General features: G+C 38.2%; 2 protein-coding genes across 3 annotated transcripts in view; one reads left to right on the forward strand and one right to left on the reverse strand.

Annotated features, from left to right (window-relative positions):
- Positions 1–46: 46 nt before the first annotated feature.
- gcgb (glucagon b) lies at positions 47–1,941 on the forward strand. The gene is made up of 4 exons (XM_026145180.2): positions 47–254; positions 360–465; positions 1,055–1,210; positions 1,472–1,941. Exons 1-4 carry the CDS (start codon positions 176–178, stop codon positions 1,581–1,583), a joined length of 453 nt encoding a protein of 150 aa, XP_026000965.1. The 5' UTR covers positions 47–175; the 3' UTR covers positions 1,584–1,941.
- A 2,618-nt stretch (positions 1,942–4,559) lies between these two features.
- The window catches only part of slc4a10b (solute carrier family 4 member 10b), a 33,516-nt gene continuing 17,950 nt past the window's right edge, over positions 4,560–20,125 (reverse strand). For both annotated transcript variants that reach the window (XM_026144993.2, XM_080291103.1), the window contains 19 exons: positions 19,863–19,951; positions 18,330–18,487; positions 18,139–18,226; positions 17,449–17,595; positions 16,467–16,570; positions 15,749–15,923; positions 15,459–15,592; positions 15,033–15,278; positions 14,791–14,896; positions 14,289–14,450; positions 13,896–14,009; positions 12,338–12,499; positions 11,978–12,229; positions 11,701–11,769; positions 10,688–10,861; positions 9,948–10,067; positions 9,779–9,846; positions 9,589–9,689; positions 4,560–5,298 (listed from right to left, as the gene is read on the reverse strand). In XM_026144993.2, the coding sequence (XP_026000778.2) occupies positions 9,614–9,689; positions 9,779–9,846; positions 9,948–10,067; positions 10,688–10,861; positions 11,701–11,769; positions 11,978–12,229; positions 12,338–12,499; positions 13,896–14,009; positions 14,289–14,450; positions 14,791–14,896; positions 15,033–15,278; positions 15,459–15,592; positions 15,749–15,923; positions 16,467–16,570; positions 17,449–17,595; positions 18,139–18,226; positions 18,330–18,487; positions 19,863–19,951 (2,444 nt within the window). In that variant the 3' untranslated portion in view covers positions 4,560–5,298; positions 9,589–9,613. The remainder of the gene's footprint in view (positions 5,299–9,588; positions 9,690–9,778; positions 9,847–9,947; positions 10,068–10,687; positions 10,862–11,700; positions 11,770–11,977; positions 12,230–12,337; positions 12,500–13,895; positions 14,010–14,288; positions 14,451–14,790; positions 14,897–15,032; positions 15,279–15,458; positions 15,593–15,748; positions 15,924–16,466; positions 16,571–17,448; positions 17,596–18,138; positions 18,227–18,329; positions 18,488–19,862; positions 19,952–20,125) is intronic.

A 20,125-nucleotide genomic window follows, 5' to 3' on the forward strand; every position in this document is an offset into this window, starting at 1 on the left:
CCAGCTGTTATTTTTTAAAAACCCAAAGTCAAATATATTCAGGGGAACAAGGCGGAAGCAGACTAATGGATTGAAAGTAACAGGTGATATGCTAAGGTTTCTGTGACGGTGAAGTCACCTGGGAGAGTGCTCCTCAGCTCCCCTATATAAACGCTGAGCAGATCAAGAGGGGACCATGAAACAGCTTAAGAAGCCAGAGAGAAGAAGAGAAAACTGCCATCCCTCTCTCAAACGCTCAGCAGAAAGAACCACAGGTGAGATGTTTTTGCAGCAATCTAAATGTAGAATATCTTGTTAAATTTTATTGAATGGATTTTTAACGTCACTTTTTCCATAAATTTCTTTTTGTATTTTTTCAGAGGCTCAAACAATGAATAGTGCTCATTCTTTAGCCGGACTCCTGCTCTTCATCATCATTCAAAGCAGCTGGCAGGTTCCTGACCAGGACACAGACCGACACTCTATGTAAGACCAACTTTCAGTCATTTTACACTGCCTCAGACATTAGTAGTAGTAGTAGTAGTATTACTATTAGTCTCATGTGCTGCATTAATGGAGCAGCTGTTGGCAAAATGAAAAAAATGATCCACAGTGTTGATAGCCCGTGTAATTTATAAAGTGTAATTTAAATCAAAATTTGATTAGCACACTTATTAATTAATAATAAATAATTATAAATTAATGTTTTTTGCTTGAATTTAATGCTAAACAATGTTATATTGTTATTATATACCTATATCTACTGATCTATTGATCTATCGATCTATTGATCTATCGTTCTATCAATCGGTTGATTGATTGATTGATTGATTGATTGATTGATTGATTGATTGATTGATTGATTGATTGATTGATTGATTGATTGATTGATTGATTGATATAACTCCAGATTTCTGAGAAGTATGAAGTATATATGAATAGTCATGGACAGATGAGAAGAATGATGCAGAATAAAGAATAAAGAGTTAACTTGTAAGAAGCAGGGGACTCCAGGCTATTGCAATGGTGAGCGTACATTAGCTCTGTTCACTTTCATAATGCATCACTTTTTTAGGCTATTGACTGAAAACTCCATCCTCAACGAACCCATTGAGATCCAAAACATGAAGAGACATTCAGAGGGAACATTTTCCAACGACTACAGCAAATACCTGGAGACAAGAAGAGCACAAGACTTTGTCCAGTGGCTGAAGAACTCAAAGAGGAATGGGTGAGTGTCACAGTTTTTTGGGGTTTTTTGTTTTTTTAAAGACACAAATTTGTAAGTTTGTGCCTTTAAATTTGTAAAAGACAGTCTAAAGTCTAAATATAACTGCATTCATTCTGTTGATTGCTTCTCTTGTTTCCGTTTGTGATTTTAACCTAAATCAAAATGATTCCAAGTCATGTTCAATGTACCCATATGGATTTGGTTTTTTTTGGTCTGTTGCACCACAGTTACATATGCAGCTATTGTGACTTCTTCACACAGGAGACGCCATGCAGACGGCACTTACACCAGCGATGTGAGTTCCTACCTGCAAGACCAGGCAGCCAAGGAGTTTGTGTCCTGGCTGAAGACTGGCCGAGGGAGAAGAGATTGAAGAGATCCAGCTTTTGCCATTTCCCAAATTAATGCAACTATTCTCACTGACTCTGTGCCATTATATGTTTTGCAGTCTGTACTAGACTTTTTTCTTGGTAAGATATTAAATGCCCTCACAAGAAGCCCGGTTGGCCTTACATTGCTAAAGGAAATTTTAAAATGTGTCAGATATGTGTCAGATGTCTGATCAAGCGTTCATGACATGATTTATTCAGTTTTTTTTCCTTCATTTTTAAAATCACATTATTGGTTTAAACTTCAAGTTTATTAATTACATCTGTCAATAGTCTAATGCTTTTTTCTTATTATTCAGAAAAAAAATACATTTAGTTTTCAATAAAGAAATATGTACAATCCATGGCTTCCCTTTCTAAATACTTGAATCCAATGAGGTGGTTTAACAAGTCTTAGCATGAGGTCTAGAAGTCAGAGAATATATAAATATCATGCTTTAGACAAAAGATACACTCATTATTGGCCATCAAGAACAGAACAAAAGTTGTGTGGTCATTTGAATCAATATTCGCTGACTAGTGAATAAGTCATATATAAGCACGACATAACATTTTGGTCCAGTGATATAGTCACTGGCTTAAAAAAAATGTGATTTGATTGTTTGCACCACTGTCACCTTCCCTTAATCCTTGTGTTTATGGAGGTAGAAGAAAAATCAATGAACACGTTACTCCAGAGGGAGAAATAAGCTGTGGTATTTTTTACCAGGTAAAATGATGATATGTCACCTGTCAGCTGTTCACTGGAGGAGGATTTTCAAGCAATGCGCAGACTGCACACCAAGGATGGTTATGCTAAATGAAAGAAAATCATGTCAATCACATAAGTACCTCGTTGGGAGAAATGACTGGGTCGACACTCTTGAGTTCCTCCTGGCACTGAGACAAAACAGTAATTTGCATGAGCCAGCAGCTTGACACGCTTTGGGATAGGCCACCTCTCTAAGCTGTCATCTGTAGCACATCAAACCATCTGTTGATTACAGTAATCCTCAGCCCATTCAAGTTTACTTGTGAGCCAAAATTTGTCAAGGTTAAAAACGGGCAAATGTTTTCAGCATCACTGACACTGGATATCTCTGCCCTATCCTTGATAACCTACACTGGTTTTTACGTTTTTATCTCTATGTAAAGCTCATTGTTAAGAGCGTTGTGTTAGCATACAATAAAATGCATTGTTTAACACTAATGATCAAATGTGTTATATAAGTAAAATTGCCAATGGCATTTCAAATGAAAGCATTATGTGCAGCAAACTAATATTATCTATCGCTCCTCTGACATCTTGTTAAATCAAGATATAGTATATATGTAAGTTTTGAGTGTGTGTGTATGTATGGATATACGAGTATGTTTGTGCCTGTATACATGTATAGTACACATCAATATATGTGTAAATGTGTTTATATTTTTATATATGTATGTAAACAGACATTTTATTTTATTCCATAATATTGCCTCACGTGTTAATAATATGCTTTATTAGTACACTATATCCTATAACCGAGGAAAAAGAGTTTTGACATTGAACTTTTTTGGTGATTTCCTTCCTCTGAAGAAGGCCACCCAAACACATGAGACATCAATGGAAAGCCCAGGATGCCCATCCATTCGCTTCCGCTTATCCTTTTCAGGGTCGCGGGGGGCGCTGGAGCCTATCCCAGCTGTCATAGGGCGAGAGGCAGGGTACACCCTGGACAGGTCGCCAGTCTGTCGCAAGGCCAACACACAGGGACAGACAACCATTCACACTCACATTCACTTGCACATTCACACCTAGTGGCAATTTGGATTATCCAATTAACCTATCCCCACAAGCTGCATGTCTTTGGACGGTGGAAGGAAGCCGGAGTACCCGGAGAGAACCCACGCAAACACGGGGAGAACATGCAAAGTCCACACAGAAAGATGGTGGAATTGAACTCAGGACCTTCTTGCTGTGCGGCAACAGTGCTAACCACCGTGCCACCGTGCTGCCGCCCAGGATGCCCTGTATTTAATACATCAGGACTTACTAGGGTAGCTCAAATAAGTCAGAAGGCACAGACCAAATAAATCCATTACAAAGGACATAAATGAATAGACTGGTCCTCAGGAGGATATATAGGATATATATAACAATATTAGTCATCACAAGAATATATTAGCATATGCCCACAAATACAACAAGTACAACCCACTATATGCATGCATATATAAATCTGGGACATCTTTGCCCCTGGTATCTCCCAAGGGAAGTTGGTCCTAGGTGAACAGCCAGACTAGGTGCAATTTACAAAACCTTTATGGAAAAGTCAACAAGAGACCAAGTTACCTCACCTAGATTGGGGAGAGGCTCAGCAAGCATCTTGTGGTTGAGTCTTAGCTCATGAGGCCTGACTAGGTTCAGCCAAAATGAGCTACATGCAATGTAAGACTTCCAGGGATTAGAAGAAAGAGTGAGCATATTTTTTCCATATTGGCTTCTCTTGATTGGCTCATTGTTAAATCCAGAATCAAATTTAAATTTAAAATCCTTATCATGACATACAAGGTCTTTAATGATCAAGTCCCATTTTATCTTAAATACCTCATGGTACTAAATCACCCCAATAGAGCAGTTGGATCTCAGACTGCTGGTTTATTTGTGGTTGCTAGGGTATTTAAATTCTAGTGTATCTACCATAGTTGTAGGTAAATATAATTACATTCTAATTACAGATAAAATTTTATTCAAAAATCAAATTAAATAATTATTTAAATCTAGAAAAATGAAAACTCTAGTCACCGACCTTATTATAAAATGCTATGAATGTTCTCAAAATTTCAAATTCTAAAATTCACTCAAAGCTTTTGCAGTTATTCAGTGTTTAGTGCATCAAGTTTTGCTAAATCAAAAATGATAAACAGAGAAACAGAATTGTTGACTTCCTTAAAAATTTTCATTTGAGCGTAAGTTTGACTTTGACAAGATAAACAAGAATGCTTATAGAAATTTATTTAGTGTAGCACACTGACAAGTTATACATAAAACTATTATTTGATTTTAAAAATCGAGTAACCCTCAATTCTTCATTGAAATGCAACAGTAGATGGCTAGATGCCTTTAAAATTCATGATTCATAACTTTATACAACCATTAAACACAGGATACTTTGAGTATAGTTTACATTTACAATAAAAACAATATGCACACACACACACACGTCTTTGTTAGACTACCATGTATTTTGTAGCAAACACAAAACAAATATAAAATAAATACCATAAAATAAATGACAATATAAATATTGCTAAATATTTTCTCATACAAATTATTACCATTTTGGTACAAAGAGCTATTGCTTTTGGTTCCACAGAATTAAAATCATTACGTAAAATTCAAAATGGTCCCATTCCAAAAACAGCAGAAATGTATGCTTCTGTGGTTTACATTCAATAAATCCAAACAGTATATAGGGTTAGATGTTAACAACAAGAGAAAATTAGATAGCAGGTTCTATTAGTTCATAATAACCGGGATACATCAGATAAAGCAGTTTTTTACTTACAGAGATCTGCAAAACTAAACTTGAAGGATTGATGATATGAAACACACAATGTAGATTTGTTTGAAAACACAGACGGAACAATGACAAAGACTCGTAATGCTGTCCACACTGACTTCCATCTTCTCCAGCTTTTATTTGTAGTTGTGGAGAAAAGCTGAGAGCGGTGTAACTATCAGAATCCAAAGAGAAAAGATATAAAAATGTGTAAAAGTAGTAAATATGTAAACATAACCATCTTTAAATCGACGGCTTACCTAAAGTGATTTTGTATATTCCTTTTCTCTGACTCATGGTGTTATTTATCCATCTGAATGTTAGTGATGTCATTCACCTATTTCCTTTCTGACTTTTGAATATGATAAAATAAAAGGTACTAGTCTCATGGAGCTACAAGAACAAAATAAATAAATAAAAACACTGTACCTAACCAACATCAGCTGTCTTTGGCGATGACAGTTTTGCCCACAGTGTGCTCATATTACAATCATGTAAGGCTCAAAAAATTTCTAACTTGATGGTCTTTTTGCAAAAAAGCCCCGAGGTGCCCCAGATCCATATACATTTTTTTGTTTGTTTTTCTGTCACAAAATAATCAGCTGTCATTCACAACATCTGGCGCCCTCTATCATCCACAACAGGCCATGATATTGTGTTAACCTTGGACAAAATTAATGAAAAATACAAGTATGCAAAGTAAAGGAACTTCAAAGGATTGTGGCTATTTAGCTCTTAGAGGTATTTATGGCTCAGGACGTGGAGTGGGCCGACTTTTAATCAGAGGTTCATGGTGAGATCCCTGGATCCTCCAGTCTGCATGGAAGAGTTACTAAAACCTGAGTTGTCCCTAATCCATTCATCAGTTTGGCTGTGTGTGAGAATAAATGTGTGTATGATTGGGTGAATGAGGCTTGCAATAAAAAGCACTAAGAGTGCTCAATTAGAGTCGACAAATGTTATTTAAGAACCAGCCCATTTACCCTTAAGAAAAACACTTAACATGAAACTTCATCAGAAATGCTTCAATTTGCTAGAATGAAATAAAAAAGTGATGAAAAAAGGCCATGTGGTAAAAAGAGAGATGGATAAAGTGATGCACCCATCATGCCTAGTGTACACGACAAAAGCCTGTGGGTCATTGTTATGATCTGGTCTAGGTGAGGTCAGCTAATTATCTGGGCATATTCTAAGATGACACTGCCAGGATTCATCAACCAGAGTGAAAGGGTGTTTCAGGGAGCTTAAGACATCATTTTCACACATGGACCGGCCACCACAGAGTCCAGACCTTAACACCATTGAGAATCATTTGGGATTTGCCAGAGGAGACTTTACGCAGCGGTCTGACTTCCATCATCAATATGAGATCTTGGCGAGAAATTAATGCAACTCTGGACAGAAATAAATGTTGTAAAATTGCATGAGCTTATCGAAACAATGCCAGAGTGAAAGGCAGTCCAATAAAATATTAGAGTGAGAATTTTTTTTTGTTAGATTTTTTTAAGCCTGAGAACATATTTTGCAAAATTACTGTATTAAATCTTAAAATCCTGAAACATACATTATTCTATTTTTGAATTTGGAATAAAAATTCGCAATAAAAAGTATTGCCATCACTGTCACTATAAAGGGTGGGTGGGATCATAGCATTAAGTCTAAACTTCATCCTGTTCCTTTTGAGCATCTAAACTGTGCTATGTATAGAAATATTCTTCTACGTGTAATTGCATGAAAACTGTCGTGAGTGCCAACATCTATGTGGCATATACAATGTAACGTATCATGGCATCATGCTAAAATAATAATTGTAGCATATATATATATACAGTGGGGCAAAAAAGTATTTAGTCAGCCACCGATTGTGCAAGTTCCCCCACTTAAAATGATGACAGAGGTCAGTAATTTGCACCAGAGGTACACTTCAACTGTGAGAGACAGAATGTGAAAGAAAAATCCATGAATCCACATGGTAGGATTTGTAAAGAATTTATTTGTAAATTAGGGTGGAAAATAAGTATTTGGTCACCTCAAACAAGGAAAATCTCTGGCTCTCACAGACCTGTAACGTCTTCTGTAAGAAGCTTTTCTGTCCCCCACTCGCTACCTGTATGAATGGCACCTGTTTGAACTCATCATCTGTATAAAAGACACCTGTCCACAGCCTCAAACAGTCAGACTCCAAACTCCGCCATGGCCAAGACCAAAGAGCTTTCGAAGGACACCAGGAAAAGTATTGTAGACCTGCACCAGACTGGGAAGAGTGAATCTACAATAGGCAAGCAGCTTGGTGTGAAAAAATCAACTGTGGGAGCAATCATCAGAAAATGGAAGACATACAAGACCACTGATAATCTCCCTCGATCTGGGGCTCCACGCAAGATCTCATCCCGTGGGGTCAAAATGATCATGAGAACGGTGAGCAAAGATCCCAGAACCACACGGGGGGACCTGGTGAATGACCTGCAGAGAGCTGGGACCAAAGTAACAAAGGTCACCATCAGTAACACACTACAACGGCAGGGAATCAAATCCCGCAGTGCCAGACGTGTTCCGCTGCTGAAGCCAGTGCATGTCCAGGCCCGTCTGAAGTTTGCCAGAGAGCACATGGATGATACAGCAGAGGATTGGGAGAATGTCATGTGGTCAGATGAAACCAAAGTAGAACTTTTTGGTATAAACTCAACTCGTCGTGTTTGGAGGAAGACGAATACTGAGTTGCATCCCAAGAACACCATACCTACTGTGAAGCATGGGGGTGGAAACATCATGCTATGGGGCTGTTTTTCTGCCAAGGGGACAGGACGACTGATCCGTGTTAAGGACAGAATGAATGGGGCCATGTATCGTGAGATTTTGAGCCAAAACCTCCTTCCATCAGTGAGAACTTTGAAGATGAAACGAGGCTGGGTCTTCCAACATGACAATGATCCAAAACACATCGCCCAGGCAACAAAGGAGTGGCTCCGTAAGAAGCATTTGAAAGTCCTGGAGTGGCCTAGCCAGTCTCCAGACCTCAACCCCATAGAAAATCTGTGGCGGGAGTTGAAAGTCCGTGTTGCTCGGCGACAGCCCCAAAACATCACTGCTCTCGAGAAGATCTGCATGGAGGAATGGGCCAAAATACCAGCTACTGTGTGTGCAAACCTGGTAAAGACCTATAGTAAACGTTTGACCTCTGTTATTGCCAACAAAGGTTATGTTACAAAGTATTGAGTTGTATTTTTGTTATTGACCAAATACTTATTTTCCACCCTGATTTACAAAAAAATTCTTTACAAATCCTACCATGTGAATTCATGGATTTTTTTTTCACATTCTGTCTCTCACAGTTGAAGTGTACCTCTGGTGCAAATTACTGACCTCTGTCATCATTTTAGGTGGGGGAACTTGCACAATCAGTGGCTGACTAAATACTTTTTTGCCCCACTGTATATATATATATTTTTTTTTTTTAAAGTTCTTTTATTGGTTTTTAAATGTCTTAATGGTCTTGGGCCTTCTTATCTCTCAGATCTGCTTTTACCATACGAACCCTCGCGGACCCTGAGGTCCTCTGGTACTGGCCTTTTGATTGTCCCTAAAGTCAGGACACATACTCACGGAGAGGCAGCGTTTCAGTGGTATGGTCCTCGTCTGTGGAACAGCCTGCCGGAGGAGCTCAGGGCCGCAGAGAACGTACATGTTTTTAAGAACAGGCTCAAGACCCACCTTTTTAATTTAGCTTTTACTTAGCGTTTATTTATTTTATGCTTATTTATTCTATCCTGTTATTCTATTATTAATTTAGGATTTACCTAATATTTGTTTGATTTTATTCTTATTCGTTTTTTAATCTTCTTATTCTATTTATATTTATATTGTATCCTGTTCTTATTTATTTTATCATTTTACCCTATATATATTGTATTGCGTCATATCTCCAGTGTTTCCTCGGAGGGCGCTCTCTGCACCGGGGCTGTTATTGACCGTGGCTGCTGGGTCTCTGGGGTCCTCTCAGACTGGCTGGGGGGCTCCTTTGCCTCCCTCCTGCTGTGTGCCCAGCCTGGAGGCTGCGGTCTGTGACCGGCTCCCGGTGCAGACGGCTCCCTGTTATAGTGTTTCCTCACTTGGCTCATGCGAGCCCAGCCCAATTTTTACTCTTTAAGTGTGCGCGTGTGTGTATGTGTGTGTGGGTGGGGGGATATATGTGTATTGAGAGTGTGGGGAGTGAGTTGGAGGGTGGGGTGGGCTGCTTTTAACTATGTAAAGCACTTTGTGCTACATTTTCTCTGTATGAAAAGTGCTTTATAAATAAAGATTGATTGATTGATATATATATATATATATATATATATATATATATATATATATATATATATATATATATATATATATATATATATATATATATATATATATCTAGTTCCTGCACTGGATTTACAAGTATGAAAATGTTGCAAATATGCAATGCAAATATTCTTACCATATTGTTTTCTTTTTGAAGTATCTCAACCACTGGCATTCCAAGTATTTCCAAAAGAACCTTTGGACATTTCATCTGTGATGTTGATGATGGGTATTCCTCTAAAAAATACAACACACAAATTGACTTATATAGTCCATATGAATATCAACATTTACAAAAGCATTTAAATGCTGCCCCTAAAACTTACTTATACCCTTCTAATGGCACTTGCTCTACTCCGTCATCTTCTGCCAATATACTCTGCTCCTCGTCCTCCTGAAGGTTTAATAAATGAAAGCAACTCATTTTAAAGCCATGTAAATAGTAACAAAATATTAGTACATTGCCATTTGTTTAGGAAGGAAGGGAAAAAACACCTCTTCAGCATCCTCTAGTTTCTTCTTCTTGCTTTCTGGCATGAGGTCATCCAACCAGCTTAGCTCTCTCTTGGTGAAGATACAGTCCATCAGTTTCCTGATAAACACCAAAGCCAACACCTACAGAAGTGCCACAGAAGAACAAACAGATGACTCAAGGAACCATTTTAATAACGAAGGACACTGTGCTGAGGAGCTAGATCTATTTATTTTAATATGAAGCAAAGTATGTAAGAAACTTAACATATACAGCATTTTTTATGTATGATCTGATATCCTTGTATTGGTGTTCCTACGTCATCATAACAGTGTTGGTCCAGAATCAACAATGAAACTGACCAGTCCCTGTCTGGGCTTTTAATAGCATTAGCCAAGAGGTTAGCCAATGCTATTGAAAGCTATTACAAGCAAACCGACATGAGTGACTTAAATTTGCTGTATATTTGTCATATTGGATAAATTAATAAAGAAAACACTTGGAACACTTGTTCCAGGAGAGAGGTTTATATAAACAAATGCATTTTTTTATTCCTCAATTTTTCAACACTGTAACTGAAAACCAGTTTCATGATGATGGTGCAGGAACAACACCAACACAGGGATATCAGATACATCATCACAGATCATTTTCGACCATGTGCATCAATGCTTTCACACGCTCTTTTTCCCTTCTGGTTTTCCTAAAGGTTGTAGCCCCAACCAATATATTTGAGTGTGAGGAAAATGCGCTGTTTACTGACCATCATAGGAAACACAATAGCAGCCCTGGATGTCTTGATGGTCCACAGAAGAACCAAACAGCTGAGCTGGATGATGGTGAAGAGGTGCACCTTCCTCAGGGGTACATGTCGTAGGTAGATGAAATCGGGCTGGTGCTTGGCTGGCATACCGAACAATCTGAGACGGTCATAAAACTGCAAAGGAAAGGTAATTATTCTTATTTACTATACTTATTTACTTCTTGATTAAAAATAGTCCAAATGTGAGCATTATTACTATAAAATCACAACACATGGAGGGTTAAGATTAATCACTCTCTGTCTACAATGCAATCTCATGATTTCGGTTTTAAAGTTAGACATTTTAGGTATGATTGAGTCTCACCCCAGAGGCCATAGACAGCTGTTTTAATCCTGATTAAACATACAATTTCCCCCTTTCCCACAAAGGAGCTTTAAGGTTATATAAATCTTCTTGAGAGCTTCTGAGAGCATCAGCTGTTTATAAAGCCTATACTTAGAAAATCAGAGTAAGGTTTAGATGTGCAGTATAAGTTTATAATGAACAACCTATAGATATAACACTGCTTTATTTTTTTTTAGGTCAAACAGCTAAGCTTTTATAAACCAAAAATAAATTGCCTTTTAAGCGTCAAAAGCCAAGCAGACTAGACTCCTGACAAGCTTGTGCAGAAAGTCTAACACTAAGGCAAGTGAAAAGTTTCTCTGTGAATGTGTAGCAACAATAAGTCAGACCACTGAAAAGAAGTTTAAAAAGGCAACTGTTAAAAATAGTGAAAATAAGCACTATTTTAGTGAGCTCCCATCATTTTAAGATGGGAACACGCTAGAGACCAATTAGCTCTTCTTATCTGGGCAGCCAGACAATATGGAGGCGATCCCCTATGATGGCTAAGCAAGAATGTAAAGCCTACACAGATTATCCTATAGGAAAAATAACACATGTTATTTTCTCACATGCATAATTTCAGCAAATAAATTACATATTACTGTGAAATTCCAACAACTTTTACCTGAATGCCTCTGAGAGAAGATGCTCCCATATACAGGAATACTCCATACAACACAGGCATGGGTATGAACTGAAAATCAACAATAGAGAAATATATTTCATACAGTTCCTGAGGGATACTTGGAAAAATTAAGTGTAAACACAAAAACCTGTGTATGTTTCAAATGCTTTAAGGCGTTGAAAATAGCGATATAAAACAGTAAGCATCTTTGTAACTCAAGTCACATTTAATAATACTGTGATCATAACTGCAGAATGAGTTCAAACGAGCGTCTCACCTTGAGCACTGATGTCATGAAGACCGAGCACCCCATAAGAGCAAAGATCATGAGCCCGGTAAAGCGCTGCTCTCTGATACCAAGGAACTTGGGCTGCTCCCCGGGAGCTGAGCACTCGGATTCAAGTTTCAGGCTGTTGACGTGGGTGATGGAGAGGACGGTGGCTGCTACAAACCATGGCAACCCCATCAAAGAGCAAACACCTAGCATAACCCCAACCATGAACAGATCTAGATGATATCCACAGCCTTTCTAGAGAGGGGAGATACCGGTTAATAAAGTTAAAGTTGAGCTGTTTTGATGCAGTTCAGCAAGATATTATGCAACTCATTTGCAGTCTGTAGGAAAGCAGGAAAGTACCTTGAGTTTGTGTTCCTTTCTGTTGATTATGACAGCCGTGATCTGCTGGTCCATGAAGATAAGGATGGTACAAAGCATAGCTGGCACCACCGTTATGACTGCTGTCCACCAGGGGTTAGGCCCCAATGGGGTGATGAACCAACCTCTATCATCTCTTGTTGGCTAATGAGAAAATATTGCGTTTGGTTAGGTGATTACATTAAAATAGCATGTCAAGAGTAATTTTAAAGGAATTCTCATAGCAAGTGATGGGGAGTCATAATCTCCATTCTCTGTCCTCGTGTATTTAAATTGTGTATTCACTGTGTATTGGGATGTGCATTCCCCCATCCCTTAAAGTTACCATAGATGGGTATCTTCTTCTGGCCAGTAAGGGCAGCAACATATGCAAACCCAGTTCTGAAAAAGTTGGGATGTAGTGTAAAATGTAAATAAAAAGAGAACAGAATAATTTTCAAATCTCATAAACCCACATTTCATTCACAATAGAAGATTAAAAACATATCTAGTGTTTAAACTAAGCAAATATTAGGTCATTCTGAACTTGAGACATGACCATGTTTATCAGTGTGTAGGATCCCCTCTTCTTTTAACATCAGTAAACATCTGGGAACTGAGGAGACCAGCTGCTGAACTTTATGGTAAATGACTGTTCCCCCATTCTAGTCTGATGTAGAGCTAGGTCAGACTAGATCAGTCCTGGGTCTTCTTTGTCATGTTTTTGCTTCATTATTTGTTTGTTTCATTTGTTTACATGCTCCGAATGTTTTCATATGGTGAAGGGTCTGGATTGCAAACAGGCCAGTTCAGCACCCAGACTCATCTACTGTGAAGCAATGCTGTTGTAATACCCGCAGTATGCACTTTAGCACTGTTTTGCTGAGATATGTCCTCCCTGAAAAAGATGTCCTCTAGATAGGAACATATGTTGCTACAAAACCTGTATACACTTTTCACCACTGATGGTGCTTTTCCACAGGTGGAAGCTGCCAGTTCCATAGGTGCCAATGCTCCCCTGTACCAGTATCAGAAATGCAGGCTTTTGGAAATGAGCACTGATAATAAGCTGGATGGTCCCTCTCCTCTTTAGTCTGCAGGATGCAAGGTCCATGTTTTCCTAAGACAATAATGATTTTCAGCCTTGACATGATTTTTCAAGATTCCTGGAGTCTTTTCATGGTGTTATACTGTAGATGTTGACATTTTAAGTTGGGAAACATGTTGGAGAATGGTGAACTCTGCCTGACTACATTGCTTTTTTTTTTCTTTGTTTTTCAAGTCGTTTTGCTTTAGTACCGCTTGAACCCTTTTGTCACCCCCGCTGCAACTTTTTTTGAGATGTGCTTCCTACTTTACACATCGATGTGTTTCTTTTATCTATTTTTAATTAAATAAGGGGCTTATGAGATTTGCAAATAGTTTTATTCTGTGTCCAAACGTTTTCAGAACAGGGGTTGTGTGTGTGGGTATGTGTGTGCTGTTTTGAGATAGACTTGTGTATATTTAATCTTTCATTTTGAAGGTTGAACTGAACAATTTATTGTATGCTCTGGCTCACCTTAAACACACTGGGAACTTTCAGTTTTGGAGATGGGACCCCTAAGGCATAGTCAACCAAGACCATGGTTAGGATAGTGATGAAAACAGCAAAGTCACTGATAACGGACCTGACCTAAATAAAACAGGGGTGTTTGTTAAAAAAACAAAAAACAAACTTAAAACAATCCATAAATGTATGGGTTTCATTAATACTAATTAATAGAAACCAATCAATTGAGTCACTACTGCCTTTTAATCATGCTATACTTAAGTATGACCACTAGAGTGTGCCACTGCATTGTGCAACAAAAGTAAAGACATGCTAAGTTAGTGACAACTAGTACCTTTCTCTTGATGATTCAGTCATAATCTTGACACACTATCACAATTGATAACAGACTGTGGACAGTACCTTGGTGGGAAAGTAGTTGCTGAACTTGAACTCCTTGAGGAAAGCTGACATGAAGACCGTGGAAAAGAAGAGAATGACACACCAGAAGAGAACGTCAGGAACGTAGGGTCCTTGAGGTCCACAGGCACTGCCCACAAACTCCCCACGATTTTCAATACAGCCCTGCAGAGAACAAGGCACAACTATTCGTTACAGGGTTTATGAACTCCCATGTCTACAAAAAACTTTCAAAATGTGCTTTTACAGTGATTTGCAGTGCAGTTTGAGTAATCCAATATAATCCAACACACATGCCCTTAATCTGCTCTATCTCTCCCATCTGGAAAAGGATGTCACTTTAAGGTGGAAAAACTAAATAAATGCTTTTCAAACTTGTCCCCATGTAAATCAGTATTTAAATATGTCTTATATGCATATAAAACTACCATAATAACAGATTTGTTCATGCTTTGCTTTTTGGTTTTGTTTTGTTTTTTAATACTTTTTAGTGGTTCAGTAATACCTTGACCTCCAGTGCTTCCCAATAGATTTCTGAAGCAGTGATGTTGTTCATCTCCCAGTACTTCAGGGTGCCATTGGTGGGGTCAGAAGGCTCAACGCATGAACATCTGTGGTAGCACATGAGCATCTGGGTAAGTTAATAATCCGTCATCATGGATTTACTGTATGGCTAAGAAATGGTCTTCAAAATTATTCCTGCATTACTCTAAACAGCCCATGCTATGAGAATTAATGTCCACTTACGAGTACAAGGTGAGTTTGTCCAGGTTGTTGTTCTTATTAAAGGGATAGTGTTTCCCCAGGTGGACGAGTTTCTCCAAGGCCTCGTAGATGAAAATGATGCAGATGAGTGAGGCAAAGGCTTCCTCTGTAAAACGTGTGATGTAGCAAACGAGGGAACTGGCATCTGTGGCCACCAGCAGAATACAGAGGAAAGCTGTCCACAGGCCGATACAGGTCCTCAGTGACAGATAGGACAAGCCATACTCCCTATGTTGAGATTAACAAGAACAGTTGTCTTTGAAATATTGCGAATTAGAGGAAAATCAATATTAAAATAAAACTGCATGCTTTTTGTCCATGAGATCAATTCATGGCCAATACATTCATTTTCAAGTCAGACAATGTAACAAAACAAAATTCGACATTTGTCAAGGAAAAAAAACATACTTGCAGAATTTGAACAATATCTTTTCAAAAACAAGCACAGGCCCCGTGCTCCCCAGAATGGTAAGGGGCTGCCCGGCAAACAGGGAATAGGCAATTCCAGTCAGTGAGGCTCCAAACAGTGACTCAATTGCACTCTGGGGGATGGGAAAGGACAAAGAAATTACTAATGGATATATATGCTGAAAAGGGATTCATGATGTTGAACTACAAGTATTGTCTAGTGAAACTCTACTACAGTGTGAAGCTAGTCTTTACAGAACAGCGTGAACATTTATAGGAAGGTGATTTACTATGCGTCCTTCTGTTGCCTCGCCCAGAAGTCCTCCAAAGGTGATGACAGGGGACATGCAGGCACAGTAGAGGAATAAGAAAGAGGCGACACACTGTAAGCTACAAGCATCAGTGTAGTCAGACAGGTAGTGAGGGGCCTTGCGTTTGATGTCTAAAATGAGACCGCCAAACCACCTGGGAAGATAAATAAATGAATAAATATTAGCGTCAGCATTCTGAGCTTTTCATTTTGACAGTTTTATTAATTTAAATGAGCTAGTTTTTTTCCCCTAACTTGTTTTCCTTTCGCTGCCTTCCCAGTGCTCAGCTATTGGCTTAGTGTAATAGTTCCCCGTGACGGATAAAGTCTCTCTGCAAAAACTGAGATCTGGAGATAGAATGTTTCTATGGAAACCACTTTATCACTGCAACTGCAGACCAAGTTTCCCCAGGAATAGCCGATTAGCATCACAGTCTACATTTTGTAGAAGCACAGCTGATTCAACCTCAAACTCCTTTTATGTGTACAACACATGAAAAAATCAGACCCAACCAATATAACCCCCCCAATAAAATTATGAATAATCTTGCATAAATAGGCTGTTGATTTTCTTTACTCATTTCAGGTATTACCAGCAAAATGGTTGCATGTTTAATCATCTGGAAATTTATCCATATCTATTTATTTATTTAGACAGAGATCTTGACCCCCCCAATGTTCAGCACAAAGTGACTCACTTCCCAGTACGCTGCAGTTCTGGGCTGCCATGAGCATCGTGCTCTTCTTCTTCTTCCCCCTCAACTAATCCATTTGGTAAAATGTTACTTTTCTTTCTTTTCTCCTGTTTAACAAACAAGGCACAAATGATGCATAGCATTAGTTTAAGCAGGTCAAAAGTCAAGCTCAGCCGCAATCCCAGCACACAATCAGCTCATGCCTTACGTGATACTCTTCTATACATTCAAATGATAAATCTCATGTATGGCGCACTATCTAAGCTGCTTTAACCTGCTCACAGTGGCTGTGCATCTGCAAACCCTTCTTGTTCTGTCTGGCTTAATCAATGTCATATCTGTCATCACTGATGCTTGCTCTCTATCTGTGCTGGCATCTTGCAGCTGTTCTTCCTGGATGGATGGGGATGTCCCAGCACAGAGCCATAATGCCAAATGGATCATTCAGTCAAAAATAATTTGACTTCAGTTTCTCCAACCTAAAATCCCATAGTTTTCTAATGGCACTAGGATAGGCCTGGTGTCAAATTTTAGACTAAAAAAGAGACCCATCACATGGTGACTGTTTCAGAAAATCTAAAAACTATAAGCAACTATGAAAAAACAACAATATTGTCTTTATATTTAGAAACTCTAAGCAAGTGTAAAATTGGTTTTCTTGGAGTTTTTAACAGAGCTTGAATATGTTTTCCAGCCCTGGAATTTCTATGTGAATTTCTCCTGTAATTAAGAACTTAGGATAGAAAATATAGGCAAATTTTTTGATCCAGTCTGTATAATTCGAGAGCCTGTAACTTATAAAACAATTATTGAATGAAGGCTCAGTTTTGCATGGATTCTTGGAATGATCTGCATAGAAAGTATTGTCAGTGGAAATAATAATCTTGTTCTCACTACAGAGGCGCAGTTTTATCAAATATTAAAGAGTTCCTGAATTTGACTGAATTTAAAAAATCACCAACTGATTAATAAAATTCCTACTGACCTGAGAAGGTACATTTTTTGGTGGCTCTATCCGTATAGACGGGTCCCATTCCCCAGGAGGCAGGACTGTCACTTGATCAAGGAATTCATCGATACCAGCAATTATATCATTTCGATCTTTAGCTTTATAGGCAACATCATGGAAAACCTGCAAGCAGAGACATATGTTTATATGCACTATATCAGTGTGGTGCAGTGTATATGCAACACTCTCTGAACAACAGCCATCACTTTTTATATCTGTTAAAAGAGGATTTACACTTAGGGACGGTTTACAGCAGCTTCACCTTTGGATTACCTGACAGGTGCTGCACAAACTAAATTTAACTGACTCATTTACGCTTATTCCAAACAGTGTGTTTGTAATTAAGTTCAGACTTTCTCTTTTCCACAGTTATGGTGGATGACAGCATAAGATCCAGACAGAAAAGGAGAGCACAGGGGCTGAGTAATCACCAAGAGCATGTCATTAAAGCTCTGAGCTGTACTTCACGCTGAGAAATGTTCCATCACTTTTGAAATTTGGTGAGTTCTGCTGGGCTGTGAATTTATGCAAAGTGCCCGCAGAAAGTCTGAGTATGACATCTGACTGACATTTACACCAATCTACCCACTTCTTCAAAACAGTAATGAATAAATACTCCCTTCAGAATGACAACTTGGTAATATTTCTCCCTTAGTGAATTCTTACCTCATCTGTCATCAGTGTTGCAATAGATCTCCCAATCTCATGATACTGAGGCCCTCTACCCAAGGGACCCAGGAGAATGAATAGAAACCTAGAGGCAAAATCACATCATTTTAATTTGATTTGTCAAATCAAATGTGGCTGACTTCTTTCTGTGATCTTGACCTAGTTTAGGCACATCATACTGTAGTGACCTTGTGGCAATCGGGACTTCAGCCAGTCCGTTGAGCAGAACCGCCGGTGAAAGGCGGACAAACGCCACCACTGGCTTGTTCAGGAATTCCAGCTCGCCAACTAACACATTGCAGGTCTCCGCTCCCGGTGGGATCTTCTTCATGAAATGAATGTCTATCTGAAAAAGGCCACAAAGAACAGTGCTTAATAATATCCTTCATGGTTAGCATAACATCCAAACAGGTCTCACAATAAGAATGGTTTAAAATAGTGGCACCACATTTTACACCTTACCTTCACAATAAGCCCCAAATGTAAGATATTAAATGACATTCAGACTAAATGCATTGAAATTGCCCAGGATTTATGTGTCAGAGGACATAACAGTCAAATTAGTTGCAGGTGAGTGAATGAAATATAACAAAACAGTGTTAAAAAAACAAATATTACTTTGATTTGTTGCATAATAACTCATAAGGCTAGGTTATTTTTCATTTCCAAGCAAATAAGATGCCTAATAGCATATAAAACCTGCTCCTGATGATAAAAATAATCCTCTTTCAGTCACTTTATCCTTTGTTGTTGGTAGTTTGTATTTTTAGTTAGTTAGTTTTTTTTAGTTTTTCTGTATTACTGGGCAGTTGCTAGTGCCAACACAAATAATATTCACAACATACACAGTAATGCATGTGCTGCAACCATTCAGATACCAAACAAATTCCTATTTCTATATGTGTTGACTTTCAAAAATAGTGCAATATTGAGAATTTTTAGAAGTTTTATACTAGAGAAATAATTATTCTTTGTATTTAAAGTAAATTATAACCTGCAGTTGGAAAACATATGTGTATTATTTTATAAGAAAAATTCTACTGTGAATGATTTTTGTTTGTTTATCTCAACCATTATAAAAGCACAGTGCATTTTATAACTGTCCCAGTGTTCCTGGCAAAGCACATGAAGCAGTTAATTCACTGACCTAGACAACAGGCTAAACTCATAAACATTATGCAAATGGTTTCAGTGAGGATTTTATTTCGATCATTGGTGTGTGTGGTTGTGGTTATTATCTGTGGTGACAGTCTTTTTTTATATACTTAACAGGGTTATAATCCTAATCCCTTACTAGATGACCTTTCCATTAAAATGCCAACAATGACACACAATAAAGTAATAGTCTGCTCAGAGTCTGGTATGACACAGTCTTTTTCTCATATCTGATAGTGTTATGTATATGCTTACAGTATATTCACACTGGATTTCCAAGAAGTATCTTTTTATTGTTATTTTTATTGTCATTGTTATTTGCAATTACTATTTCAAGCATTAAATACATTTATGATGCAAACATTTTACTGGCACACTAATGCGTGTTTTTATTCTTTATATGTTGAGTAGTCTACATATGAAAATGTATAATATTTTGAAGAATTGGCATTTTTTTATATAAATGTATTGTATATAGCATACATAGAGCAATATATATACCTTCTAGGCTTTTGCACATATACTACACACACTATGCCTGCACCTGTATAAATTGTGTACCATACCTTGCTGAAGTCCACAGAGCTGTTATCTCTACTGATATCCCCTTTTCCATCTTGAACTGCTAACTGAGACTGGGAGGCGGTCAGCTGACCTGAACAGTCCAGACCAGATATTTAATTAGCTCAAAATACACATGAATTAATTTTATCTATAAGTGTCATAGATTTGGGGGGTTTTTGGGGGGGGGGGGGGGGGGGGTTTGGGGTTTTTTGGGGGGGGGGGGGAATAAAAGCAGAAGCTAACAATTTGCATTCTCTTCATTAGG

Source organism: Astatotilapia calliptera, chromosome 16, assembly GCF_964374335.1.
Source record: "Astatotilapia calliptera chromosome 16, fAstCal68.1, whole genome shotgun sequence".
NCBI lineage: Eukaryota > Metazoa > Chordata > Actinopteri > Cichliformes > Cichlidae > Astatotilapia > Astatotilapia calliptera.

Coding starts and splice junctions, on each gene's coding strand:
- gcgb (XM_026145180.2), top strand. CDS start 176: ATGAAACAGCTTAAGAAGCCAGAGAGAAGAAGAGAAAACTGCCATCCC. Junction 466..1,054: donor GACACAGACCGACACTCTAT/GTAAGACCAACT, acceptor TCACTTTTTTAG/GCTATTGACTGAAAACTCCA. Junction 1,211..1,471: donor AAGAACTCAAAGAGGAATGG/GTGAGTGTCACA, acceptor TTCTTCACACAG/GAGACGCCATGCAGACGGCA.